General features: G+C 41.7%; 1 protein-coding gene across 1 annotated transcript; it reads left to right on the forward strand.

Moving 5' to 3' along the window:
- The first annotated feature begins 724 nt into the window (after positions 1-724).
- lonrf2 (LON peptidase N-terminal domain and ring finger 2) lies at positions 725-12,874 on the forward strand. Its single transcript, XM_020649159.3, has 12 exons — positions 725-2,428; positions 6,419-6,537; positions 6,903-7,025; positions 7,199-7,369; positions 7,549-7,774; positions 8,183-8,282; positions 8,473-8,587; positions 8,845-8,966; positions 9,131-9,317; positions 9,438-9,572; positions 9,957-10,106; positions 10,527-12,874. Exons 1-12 carry the CDS (start codon positions 1,669-1,671, stop codon positions 10,683-10,685), a joined length of 2,367 nt encoding a protein of 788 aa, XP_020504815.2. The 5' UTR covers positions 725-1,668; the 3' UTR covers positions 10,686-12,874.
- The last annotated feature ends 972 nt before the right edge of the window (positions 12,875-13,846 follow it).

A 13,846-nucleotide genomic window follows, 5' to 3' on the forward strand; every position in this document is an offset into this window, starting at 1 on the left:
AAACTGCATTATGAACAGCACTACAACAATCTAAAGTTGTCTACCTACAGTACATAATCATTTTTATACCTCTTAAAGATGAGGTGCAGTTAGTCACCCATGTGGTTAATCAATGGTCATGTCTGCTCCTGGGGTCATGATCAGCTCAGCCTCCAACTCCTCTGGAAGGAGCCAACTTTGTGGGCTGGGTCATGTAGAGAAGCTCAGTCTCTGAATTGGGTCAGAGCTGAATAGCACCACTAAATGTGAGACTGGATCTAATCCAGGTGACTGAGGTCTTCTTAATCTGTTGATTGTGGCTCAAAATAACTCTGACCTATGATACACATTTAACATATATTTAAAAAATAAATAAAAAACTCCTAACAAGACGTGTAACAATGCTTATATAAAGAATTACATAAACAATGAATCAATCCCAAAGCCGGAAGTAAGGGTTAACCTGGGACAAAGTGATATTTAGGGTCATACTTTACGATCTGTTTTCTGACACCTGAAGACATCTCAAAGTGTTGTAATCTCGTTAAAAAAATTTAAAAAAAAACATTTTTAATGTGGAGCTCATAGACATTCATATAACACCGTCTGTCTGCGTCGGAGAGGTTATACAATATAATTGCGTTATATAAGTGAGCCACATTGCCGACCAATGGGAGAGCCCCGCGTGCATCACGTGACGCGTCAGCGAATGAAATCCGAAGAAGCGTCAACCTTTAGCCAGAGCAGCTAGCTGGCTAAGCGACCAAGATGGAATACCCCAGCGACCGCTTTGTTTTCACCTGGAGTTTCTCTATTTTAAAACGGGGTCACGACACGCGGAATCGTTAAGATATAACAGTTGGAGGACACTAGTTTGTGGTGGGGAAAAAAAAAACAGTTTTCCGTGTCGGAGTTCAGCGACGGGGAGAGAGAAACGGGGGCAATCGGCGTTAGCTCGTTGGCTAGCTTCGGCTTTAAGCGCTTACATAAAAACAACAGCTCGATCAGCTGCGGTTCACTACAGCAAGTGCTGCCTTGTAGAGCTGTAGCAAGGACATTTTTATTCTATGTTTGCTGTACAATACGGTAAACTCTAAAAAAAAAAATGAAAGCCTTAAAGTGAGTTTATATTTTGATCTTGTTTGGAAGAGTTGAAGCGCGACGGACCAAATTGGAAATTAAGCTTCTTACTTTCGAAGCGCGCAGGACTTTCTTTACCCCATCGGCTGTCAGATGTGTGTGTACACCTTTTTATATATGCATTTGCTGTAGGATTTAATTGCCGTTCTCTTCGGAAAAAGTGTCATTACCTGGAAAGTTTCCAACAACAGAGGAGAGACAGTTAACAGACCGCCTCCTTTGCTGTAAAGAGGGCGGAAACAACACGACCACCTTGTCACCTCGGAGAGCCGGCGTTTGTTTAGAAGGTAACCACGTCTCTCGGTGGAGGAGAGGACACGGCTGAGTGTTTGTGGGACTTTATAATGATGCACAGACGTCTTATGACTCGGACTGAGACCTAACCTACTTCTAATGTCCTTCACTGACATCGGGCTGGATTAAAAGTTCATGATAGTGAAATGATTTCTGAGAACTTGTGTGGGTTTGGTCTGCTCCTGCAAGACTATCGGTGATCCTTTCATTCGCTTATTAATTTTATTAAGTAAGAGAAAAAAGAAGAAGAAGAAGATGGAAACGGGTGTGAGGCCCCACCAGCAGGTTGAGCTCTTCCTCCACCCGCTCTCCAACCCCGGAGCAGCGGGGATCTGCCCCGAGATGCTTGAGGTGGCCGAGGAAGCGAACCGGGCCGGAGACTACAGCCTGGCCGTGGAGATCTACAGCTCTCAGCTCTCAGACCTCCAGCAGCCGGACAGGGGGTTGTGTTTGAGGAAAGCGGACTCTTTAGCCCGGGCTGGGCGGATATCTGAGGCGTTGGACTCGTATTGCACGGCGGCCAACTTGGGCAAACTGCGCCCGGATGAACTACCCCTCCTAGTCGAAACTATTGCGCGGACTCTTCGCGAGAAAGAGCTGGGCATCACCGGGACCTTAAACGGACACTTAAAAAACAACAGCAGCAGCAGTAGTGGAGATGATGACATTGAAACTGATGGGGATGGCGCAGAGGATGAAGTGTTGGATTTGTTTTCATGTCGCCTCTGCAGGTGTCTCCTCCACGAGCCCACCACGGTGGATTGTGGACACACTTTCTGCAAAAGCTGCCTGGAGGACGACTCTGTCAAAGACTGTGTGCAGTGCAAGTTAACTCTGAACAAAAAAGGACTACCACCGAATGGCAGGAGGTTGAATGTTGTTCTCAGCGGCCTGCTGGACAAACTGTTTGCCACTGAGAGCAAAGCTAGGAAATACTGGATCGAGGGGGAACTTTTGTGGAAAAAACAGAGCCTATCGGATGCCTTGGAGAAGTACAATGCAGCATTGGATCTAGGTAAGAGGAGACATGGCTTCTTTGTGTGTAACCATTCATCTTTCATGTTACATATATTCGGCACGTGGCACGTTTTGCAACAAAACTGCAGTGTTTGTGTAGGTGACCTACTTCTTCTCAGTCTGCAGCTGCTCGGTGTCACCGCTAGGTGGCGAATCTCTTACCTAACTTCACTGCACTGAGGTCAGACGTTATATGACATGCAAAACCTCATCATTACCTAAGCAGCACACATACTGGTCATCAGCTTCTCAGTGGCACATTTACATCATGTTGCCTGTGTCTGCACTTAAAAGCACTGTAGTTGTTCATAGATCAGGTATTAGGAATGGATGTAACCCACTTTAATTTGATTCGTTTATACAGTAGTTAATGTTATATTTACCTGCAACAGGATTAGATCCCTTATGTATACATTCCTAAGCAGGGATAGACCGTGTTGGACTTCAGCCTTATCTAACTCCTCCCCTTGCTGGTTGTGTTTCATAAGGTGCCGGTTGGGGATGTGTTGGATAACGTTTGAAATTGGGGTGGAAAGATGGATAACCTTTTAACTCATGCTACAAACTACATCAGTAAAACGACACCTTATTAAGCATGTAAAATATCTCCCGTATGCTTCACTGGACCCTGCTGCGCAAAAATACAGAATGTGCTGTCCTCATGGCACATTACATAAATAGTGCCACCATGTTAAATTTAATTGTGCGCCAGGGCAGGTCTCGTGTTGCAAAGTTTGAATCCTAAAAGACAGTTGAAGTGCCCTCGTTCTTCTGGCCTATATGAGAGGCACACATTAAAAATCCATCTCCTGTCTGTGGTCATGGAATAGCTTAAGGGGTGAAACAAGGTGATGGCAAAGCTGCCTATATCAGATGACCAAACTCATAAAATCATCAATTGGGGAGGAAAATTGTAAATGGCAGATATTTCACCCCCAGATCAATATTGATTCATGCCTTCTGTCATGTGAAGGAATCTGGGTGACTGGAGGCCAGAGTGCTTTCGCAGCTATGTCAGTATTTTCCCAACAAACACAGAAGGAAGCCTTCTGGTATCTGTGATGCCGGAGGAGCGTAATGGGCTCATGATGTCAGCAGAAGTACAGCTGTTATCCAACCTGTGCCATTTACGCAAATCTTTTCCTGTCAGATGCTGATTTACACAAACAGTTTTGTGTAATTGCGTGCGGTGTCGTATTGGGCACTTAAAAAAGAGATTGCCGTTTTCTTTTCTTTCTTTTTTTTAGGTTTCACAACCAAAGCAAATCCACAGCTTTCTCATTTTAGATAGTTAAAGTTGATTTAAAAGATGAATTGGTTACAGGACAACACAGTAATTCATTTAAAGGAAAGAAAAGAAAAAACCTCTTCTCTGCACAAGGGGGAGAGCTCAGACAAGAAAATGCAGGGGGTGACACTAGGACAAACAAGATGCTAAAAAAAACATTAGGTAACCTCTTGTGGATCTCATCCTGGATCTTTGAGGATATAGGTCATCCTCAGTCTCGGTTGAAGCACATCCATCTTGAGGAACTGCATTCCCCTGCTCCAGCATAGTTGAGCTAAAGCAGTCTCATAATCATGTTACAGTGAATGTTAAATGTTGCCAAGTTTGTTACGACTCTGGTGAGTCAGATATTCTTGGTCAAATAGATCAAACTGCCAATCATAGTATACACAGACACCAGATAATGAACCGAACTATGCCCAAGAGCCTTGTTGATGTTGACAGGAAGTGCTTGTGTAATTGTATCTCGTTACCCATGTAGTCTAACCCAGAAAGGAATACATACCAAGAATAAGTAGTCTGTTTTGCATCAGGGGTGGTCCGCTCATAGGTCCACTTATTATGAGTATACATGAGGATGTAGAGTCACTGTGACACTTTTACCAAAGTAATCCAGTATGTGTAACGTCTTTATCATGTATCACATAACTGTTTCTGTAACACCATTATGACTCTTCATGTGGACTCAAGGGTGCACTACCCACTCCTGTAGTGCGTAACGATAGATTTTGTGAAAATGATCTAGCAAATATGTGCAAGCACTAGGTTAGGTTTCCTTCGCAAAAGCAATATGTCTGGAATCCTTTCAGTTCCTCAAAGTTTATTACTTGAAAGGATGCTAGCACAGAAGACGTTGGTCACATTTGGTGCATCAGAAGGATCAGCCTTTCGAGTGAACTACGCAGTACCCTTACATGTCGGGCAAACCAGCATAAACCAGCAATAAAACAGACACAGCAGGGCTCTACTCAGTTGCAGGAAGGGCACTTGAATTCCTTATTTTGCATATTAGGTTAGTATACAACCTCTCTAAAGAGGTCAACACAGGAGGCCCTTCAAAAAATATCCACAAAAACAGTACTCCACTATTCATAACGTGCTACTGGATGTAATATACCATTTTATATTTTCAATCACACATGATTCAATCTTTTTTTAAATTTTTTTTATTACTACTTTTTACTGGTGATAGTTGTAAACAACATGATGTTCTTGGATGTCCTCCCTACACTCGTGATGGTGATAACGCACCATCACGAAACGCAGGGAGATCATGTCTAAAAAGCTGACTAAAACATCCACTTGTTTTTGAAACTGAACTTATTCCATTTTGGTGGGCAAGATCATCGCGACATCAAGTCCATGAGGGTGATATCTCAGGAGTTGATGTTTAAGTAGAAGCTCTGTCCTGTGAAGAAGGCCAGAAGCCCCTTTCTTCACGCTAAATGTTCTGCATCTTTATTCCTATAAATTATTATTTACTCCTACATAGAAGCTGTTACAAATGTAATTATAGTCCAACCTCTATGGGACTAAATCAATATAGTCTGCTGGTCCTTCTGTTGGTGTTTTGCTGAAGTCTCACCTGATTCAGCTCAGGCCACCTCTCTCTTCGCCTCTCGTTCACTTTTCATCAGAAAAGATGAGCGTTCCACTTCCAGCCTTTCGTAAACATTTCCGAAGGTTTTATGAATCCAAAGTGCCAACCGTGAGGTGCCAAAAGCAAATAACATTGTGGGAAAATGAATAAGGGTCACCAACTTGGCAAGCTGGAAGGACACTGTAGGAACATTGTGTTCATGCCTTTCCAAAACTTTGCAAATGTATTACTTTCAATCAAACCAAGGATGGAAAAGTATAGTTGTTATGCAAGTTATATGATATAACAAGTTAAGTTGCAGATATTTAAATATGTCTTTAAAAAAAGTTTTTTCAGTTGCAAATTGTTAAATTCTTTAAGTTGATACAGGAAAGTTTGGTGTCAAAAGAATGTGACCGGGTAGTCTAGTGGTTGGTGTGCTCGCACCATGTACGGAGGCTGTGGTCCTCTGGGCCGGTGGCTTGGGTCAGGGTCCAACCTGTGGCTCCTTTCATACGTGTCGTTCCCAACTCTCTCCCTGATTTCTGATTCTGCTCGCTGTCCTCTCCCTGAAATAGAGGCATAAAAGCCCCAAAATAAACCAAAAAAAAAAGAATGCGACCGGCTGGAAATTACATTTACATCTTGGCAAAACGAAAAGCAACCAACCCCAAATGAACTAATACGTATTTTTAGCTGATTCTGGATTTAAAGTGTTCCTCCTTTATGAAATGTTTTCATCCGGCTGATACTTCTTTGTATTTAAAAGTGAAATCAATGATACAAGGCTGAGAAAAAATACGAGCCTGAAGTCCAAATTGGGTATCCAGTATAAGGTGGCGGTGCTCATGTAACAATTAGTTAGGGTGTTTAGTTTGTTAATGTGGCACTCAGAGCTGTTTGTGACCATGCAGTAACTGTTTGTATAACATAAACACAGACTGTTAATCGTCCTCTGACCTGACCGACATCATCGGCATTACCACCGCATAAGTTACCACATTCTGATGCAGATGCATTGTTGCCCTACTTTATTGGACTAAATAAAAGCTTACCCTTTCTCTGGAGGCCTGTCCACTAAGCTGATGATGTGTATGTGTTTTTTTCCCCTTGGTGTACAGTGCCCTCTTCAGGCCGACTGCTGTGTCAGCGGACTGAGTTGCACATGGAGATGAGGGACTTCAGTAAAGCAGTGCAGGACGCCAGCAGCCTCTGTAGGATGAAACCTCTCATGACAAAGGTGAGACCACAAATTCAAAAATGGATACTCTATCTGATATAAAACCAAATAAATATTTTTATATGTAGATAAAAAAAAATGATATAGAGCACATTAGCATTTACCCATCAGTATAACAGTACAAACAAATACTCAGTATCTCTTTGCTGCAAATGTTTGTCGATTTTCTCATATTTTTACATATGGTAGTTTTATTGAGTGTATTTTTTAGACATGGATACGAATTGTTGTACACTAGTGAAGACAGACAGCCTGAAAATCACTTTATTCTGAATGTATGTATTTAGAAACATGTTTAAATGGCATGTAAAAAGAAAACACTGGATATCATTGCTCACATTGTCTTACAATTTATTTTCTCCCAGGCTCATTGTCTGAAAGCTACAGCGCTGAGTAAGGGGGGACGAAATGACGAGGCCTTGCAGGAATATTTGATGTGTGTGGCTCTAAAGCCGGACTGGACCAAAGTAAAACTGGAGGCTCAGAAAGTAAGAGTAACCTCTTGTTATATTTAAAAAAAAAAAATTTATTTGAAAGGTTTGAGACATGCATAAGCTTCTTCTTCATCTTAGTAAAATATAGTACTGATATGAATACTGCTCTTTTATCTGTTTGTATTGTGAACATTTTCTAAAGGCTCTGTGGCGTTTTTTTCCTGCAGGTCCTCAGCGAGCTGTTCTCCTCCGTGTTTGAGAATGAAGACATGCCAACACCGCTGCACCCACTTCAAGGGGGGTTGGCAACCCGCCTCATTAAACCTCCCGCCTTGCTCAGATCACTGAGACCGCTCACACAAAGACATTGCTCCTCTTCTTCTTCCTCCTCCTCACAGGTAATTGAGGGAATTACCTGAATGAGAAATGGCATTTTATGTAAAACATTGACCTAAACAAACAAGATAAACCTATAATATTGAAATATCACCTTGCCCTACGTCATCATCAATCATCCCATCATAATTTAGCAGCTCACTTATCTGTTTCTTTGCCTGTCTGTATTTTGTGAATCCAGGACTCAGAGTTCAGTGTCAGTAAAAGTGCTCCAGCAGAAGATTCATCCTCCAGACTGTCTGCTGCGTCTCCTGGTAGATCAGATGCAGCAGCAGTGGAAGAAAGCACTAAGAGCCTGGCTGGAGTTCTGGCTGCTATCCCAGCTCCCCCTGGTGGCCTCAAGAGGAAACACAGCGGAGATGGACCCTCTGCAATCTTCAACACTCCCTCCAAGCTGCCCAGACCTGGTAGGAGAATCTGAAATTTAATTTAAAACAGAATAATTTGGTGTTCTCTGACCATATTGAATTACCACAACACTGATTGCTGATATATATTGAACCCTCTGTCCTTAATATAATTCAACATCATCCTGCTGGTAGCCTTTCTCTAATGAACCAATTAAGCTATTTCCAGCCATGCCACAGACAGAACTTCAAAGTGACTCCAAGAAAAACCTAGTGGAAAATTGGCCATGAGATAAAATGTTGAAATATTTGTTGTGAGAGTTTTATGAGCCATAGGGGTGAAATAAAATGAGTCATGAGTTACACAGCTAGAAATAGAAATCCTCCATCGCTCCTCTGTAGAAAAACAAAAACTTAACTCACCAAAGAGAAATGTGTTTCCTGATGTTGTGATTCATTTTTTTCCAGACGGGTTGTGCAGCTCTCAGACGGCATCAGTGTGTGGAGGTAGGACGGTTCCTGCCGAGCTGCTGGACAGCAGAGACATGGAGTGTTCACTTTGCATGAGGTCAGTGGACGCAGACCAACACTATACCACCACTCTAATTCATGCTTTTGTTGTATTCACAGATTTGTGCAACAGTTTTCAAATCAGATAACTATTGTGTCCAGATAACTGTTGTGTCCAGAAAAAACAGCTTAGGTCAGCAGCTGCAGTGTCTTAACAAATACATGTGCTTTTTGTTGTTTCTCCGAAGGTTGTTCTATGAGCCGGTGGCCACTCCCTGCGGACATACCTTCTGCCTCAAATGTCTAGAACGCTGCATGGACCACAACCCCAACTGCCCTCTGTGCAAGGAGAATCTTGCTGAGGTACACACATTTTATAATTACCAACAGGAAACACATGATAGATTAAGGGTTTCATGTTTTTATTGGGAACGTTGTGTTTATAATATATAGAAAGTATAATATCTCTTATTCATTTTCTGAGATTTTGTAGCCATTGTTTACAGATTTAGAGTCATAGATTTAAAAAAAAATCTTAAATCAAAAATAATTGTTATTTTAAGCCCTTGAATGTAATAAATATCTTACCATTTGTGTGTGTATGTCTGTTGTCATTGCAGTATCTGGCCACTAGAGGTTACAACAAGACTGTGCTCATGGAGGAATTGCTGCAGCGTTACCTTGGAGACGAGCTGGCAGAGAGGAAGAAAATCCATGAAGAGGAAATGAAGGAGCTGTCCAAGTGAGTTTTAAGTTAATAGTTCACCTATGGACAAATCTCAAAATAAATGGTTAAAATATTTGTAGTAAAACATAAAACCCTAGACCAGCACATTCTATAAATACTGGATTTCTTGAGCTGTTACAGTTTTCATAATTTTTCTTTTTTTTGTTTCTCTCTTGCAGCCTAAACCAGGAAGTGCCCATCTTTGTTTGCACAATGGCCTTCCCCACCATCCCCTGCCCCCTGCACGTTTTTGAGCCACGCTACCGCCTCATGATTCGGCGCTCCATGGAGACGGGAACCAAGCAGTTCGGCATGTGTATAGCTGACGAGCTCAAAGGCTTTGCCGATCATGGCTGCATGCTTCAGGTGAGTGCTCATGTCATAAGAGCAGCAACAGAATGTTACTGTCACGTTTACCTTTTATACACATACAGTAAAATGACTGTGATTCAGATCAGTTTTAATACATCATGAATTGTGTTTCAGGTGCGAGATGTGCAGTTTTTTCCTGATGGGCGTTCTGTGGTCGACACCATCGGCGTGTCTCGGTTCAAGGTCCTCAGCCATGGCCAGAGAGACGGCTACAATATCGCCAAGATCGAGTACCTGGAAGACAAGAAGGTAGGCTGAGATGACATGTTTGTGTGTGTGTGTGTGTGTCAGTAAGAGCTTGACATTTATGAGACTCACCGTCATGCTGCAGTCAGGGACATGTCATAAATGGTCGAAAAATAACTAGTTTGAGCCTGCAGCAACTCTGTGACAGCTGAGCATTAGAGAGAAGAAAATGCAGGTCTCGGTTTTCTACCCTGTGTCACTGACAAATTTAGTTTTTCCAGAACAGTAAAATATTCTCCTCCTGCACTAATAACAGAGAGGTTTGCTAATGTTGATGTTTGATTTAATTATTCTGATTTCATTTAAAATAAATTGTTTTGAATTGCATATTGTGCAATCTTGGTGTTTCAAAACATTTATAAATAAAATCTGTGTATGTGTGATCAGGTGGAAGGGGAGGAGCTGACTGAGCTTCTGAAGCTGCATGATGCTGTGTACGAGCAGGCCAACAGCTGGTTCACCTCCTTGAAAGACAACATGAAGAGCCAGATCCTCAGCCACTTCGGACACCTTCCCAGCAAAGACACCGACCCACAGGTCTGTTAATATTGCAATACTACTTTATTTTCACAGCTGTCTAAAGAAAACTTGATAACAGGAGATAATTTTTTATAGACTGCTCTAACATATGTAGATTAAGCGTGGGTCCCTTTCATGTTCTAAGACGTGTGAGCAGTGAAATTGATGGGGGAGTTTCCTCTGTATATTGTTGAATTTGCATGATTATTTGATACCTTGGTTAAAAAAAAGCAACTGTCCAGTATTTAAATTGAGAGTAATGTAAAATAAAAAAGCAATAGTGTGTGCAAGTTGCTAGAAGGCAGCAGAGACACATTAAAAGCTCAGAGCTCAAAAAAGAACATGGTCACAGATCCTCTTATGCAACTGACATTATTTTTAAATGCGCTAGTTATAGGACACAGGGATAATCCGGATGTCTATTTTTTTCTCTTGCAGGCCAGTCCCAGCGGTCCTGCCTGGTGCTGGTGGCTCCTCGCTGTCCTTCCTTTGGAAAACCGAGCCCAGCTAACCATCCTCGCCATGACCTCCCTCAAGGACCGCCTCATTGCCATCCGAAGGGTCCTCATCTTCGTTACGCGCAAGAGGCCGCGGTGATCGGGCATCGTCTCGAGCTTCCATGCAGTTCTGCGGTTCATTCAGTAATTGTCAGTCATTCATTTGTTTAAGTTGACTGAATAATTTCCTCATTTACACACGTGTTTACTTGGTCATTTACAAAAAATCAAGTCATTCTGTCAGATCCTCATGAGTTCTGAAAAGGTCCCTTGTGCTGAGAGAGGCAGGTGGGTCGGGTCTCCGTGCACCCAGCCCCTGGCTCACCTGCCTCCTCTCACTTGGATGAACCGGGCTACAACACATCTCTGAGCGAGTGAGCTCTCACCGCTCCTCCTCTTACTGTCTGAAAAAGCTGTGAGGAAATCTGCCTGACTCTCTGTTATGAAGGATCAAACACGTGTGTGTGTGTGTGTGTGTGTGAGCGAAATGGTTCAAGAGGAATACATTTTTTTTTTTTTCTACATAAACAAACCAGTAGTCGCATAAGCTTAAACGAAAGGAGGCTTGTCACAGATCCATGTGGCACCCCGTATCCATCGCTGACTGTGTGTGTACAGTTGCAGTTTCTAATAAACCTCACATAACAGAAGTATTACGCAAAAATAAAAACACTTGGCATGACGGCAACACATCAAAGTGAATGTACTGTTCTGGCTGTAGTGGGAGTACATTTTTCTTTTTCTCTAACATTTGCAAAATCTGGTCACTCAGTTGCACACGAGGTCAGATTTCCGTACGCGAAAGTGCTACAGCTGCTTCATTTGAAAATCTTCCCGACTGAGCTGAAATCCACGTGGAGCTCCAAAACCTGCGGCCTCACATCGTGGTGGGCTCATACCTCAGACTGTCTCGTAGAAACATGACAACATCTCTCTTTTTTGTTTTGAAAGGAAGTTGTTTGCAAGATTGGAACGCAAGACGGGCTATCGCACAAGCTCAAGTTTCATTTAGGAAAACGCAGAAAAAATGCATCCTCCCGGATCCCCGTGATCTGGAACCTTTCTGTCCTATTGTAGCATATCTCTGGGACTTCAGATACAGACTTAGTTTTTAGGGTTTGATTGTGTATTTTATTTTCTGTTTCTCTCTCTGCTATGCCCTTAAGTGTAAGTGTATGGTGAAATCTTAATTTGGGTGATTTTATATGTATATCAATGTAACTCGGAGGCCTTTGTAATGTTTTATTTAAGAAGCGTTTCACCCTCTATCTGTCTCTCTATCTCTCTCTCTCTCTTTCAGTACATTTACATGCACACTGTAGGGTGATTACAGTGCTTGAAGTTGGAGTTAAATAGTAAACAGTCTATGGTTATAGTCAGTGTTTCTAAAAAATGAAAACATTGTGTGTATCCTAGAGGCCTGACAAATAATTTTCCTCCCTTGTACAAAATTTGCTAATTTATTTTTTTAAGACATGTTGTTCAAATTGCATTGTTTATTCTGAGCCTTTAACAATTGAATTGTGTCGTGTTTAGCTAAATTTTCTCCAACTGTTCAATTGAAAAACTTAAAATCAATCAGAGTAACATTTTATGTTTCCATGCAGCTTCTTGGGTATAAAAACCTCTGCAGGATAATTATAAGAAATTTGGTTAAATGTCGCAAAAATAATTAGAGTAATCCTTGTATTAAAGCCACTGTATGACATTGTTGACAACTAGAGGTGCTGTAGAGCAACAATTTATTTCCATTGTGTTTCCATTTTTTGTTATTAGATGTCAGAGCAAGAACATTTCTAGCTTGCTTTGGACACATGACCACACAAGATGGAGGTTTTATAATGCTGAAAAACAGGATTTTTGTTAGGATAAAATATGTTTTGATGAGAAACACTGATTATAAACCTACCTGTGTTTGTTTGTAAAATTTCTGTACCCTAAAAATATGGATGGATGGATGAATGATGAAAAGTGTCGGTGACTTAACTCTGTCTTCAAGTCATGAAAGGAAATCAGTTGTTTGCCACTCACATTATTCCAGAGTGAAGATCAGACTGAATCCAAATGTTTTCACATGAGATCTCTGGCTGTGATTGTGTTCTCGTTGGTGTGCATGTGAATGCACTGTTTCTCTGTATAATTCTGTCCTTCCATTTGTTTGTGACTCCACTGCAGTCAGTCGCTCTCCATTCTTGGGGCGGGGTTCACAATGTGCTGCGTTTCCCTGGTATATTTCTAAAGGGAGATCTTATACCTATTTTTTATTGCAAATAAAGAAAAACACATTCAGTTCTGTCTCTTATCGTCTTGTTTAGTATGCAGATTCTCCTGATCAATTGGGCGGGTACATTCAGGATGCCTGTCATGAAAATGATCCTTAAACCAGCTTAATGATGAAACCCTTTCCAAAATAAGGAAAATAATTCAAGTTAGGTTACATGTAGCCCTGGCATTGAGGATTTGTGAGGCTAATTCATCAACCCACTGTATTTGAGTGAGAAGTAAAAGGTTTTACCTGAGTAGAAATGAACTATCAGCCAGTTCTATTTGTAGTGCTGTCACAGGCCACACCTGTAATACACCTGTACCTCGCTTTTTCAGTACATATTTGTACCTTTGGGCATGGGTAGCCTATCAATTAGAGTGCGCGTCCATGTATAGAGGCCCTGTCCTCAGGAGCAAGTGGCCAGGGTTCAAATCTGACCTGTGGCTCCTTTCCCACATGTTGTTTCCCACTCTCAGTCCCTACTTCTGACGCTCCTATCTCTATAAAAGGGATGAAAAGCCCAACAATAAATCTTATATAAACACATATGTACCTTTAAGAAGGGTACTAATGCCTTTAACAGGCTAAAAAAGTGCCCTGTGTTATCGTTAATTCTGAAAAATGTCTAACGCATTACACAATAAAAAAACAGTTATTTATTTATCAAAGTCAAAAGAGTTTATGAAATCCTTTCCCCTAATATGATATCTGTTACCTAACCTAGTGGTGAATGAGGGCACACCTGGCTGAGTCTCAGAGAGGGAAGGAAGCCTGAGGCATCAGACCTGGGCTCTTCAGATTTGATGTGGACTGTCGGGATATATCAGCCAATTAACACCATGCTTAGAAACTGAAACATATCACAGAGCTAAAGATGGTGCACAGTGTACAGTATTCAACACAATAAGAATCTCACTGTTTTCCTCTCCTCTCTGGCTGAGGGTGTTTTATATAGTCTGCACTGTGTGACTGTTGCTGGGCAAAAACTTTTATAA

The sequence above is a fragment of the Labrus bergylta genome, chromosome 13 (assembly GCF_963930695.1).
Source record: "Labrus bergylta chromosome 13, fLabBer1.1, whole genome shotgun sequence".
NCBI classification, from domain to species: domain Eukaryota; kingdom Metazoa; phylum Chordata; class Actinopteri; order Labriformes; family Labridae; genus Labrus; species Labrus bergylta.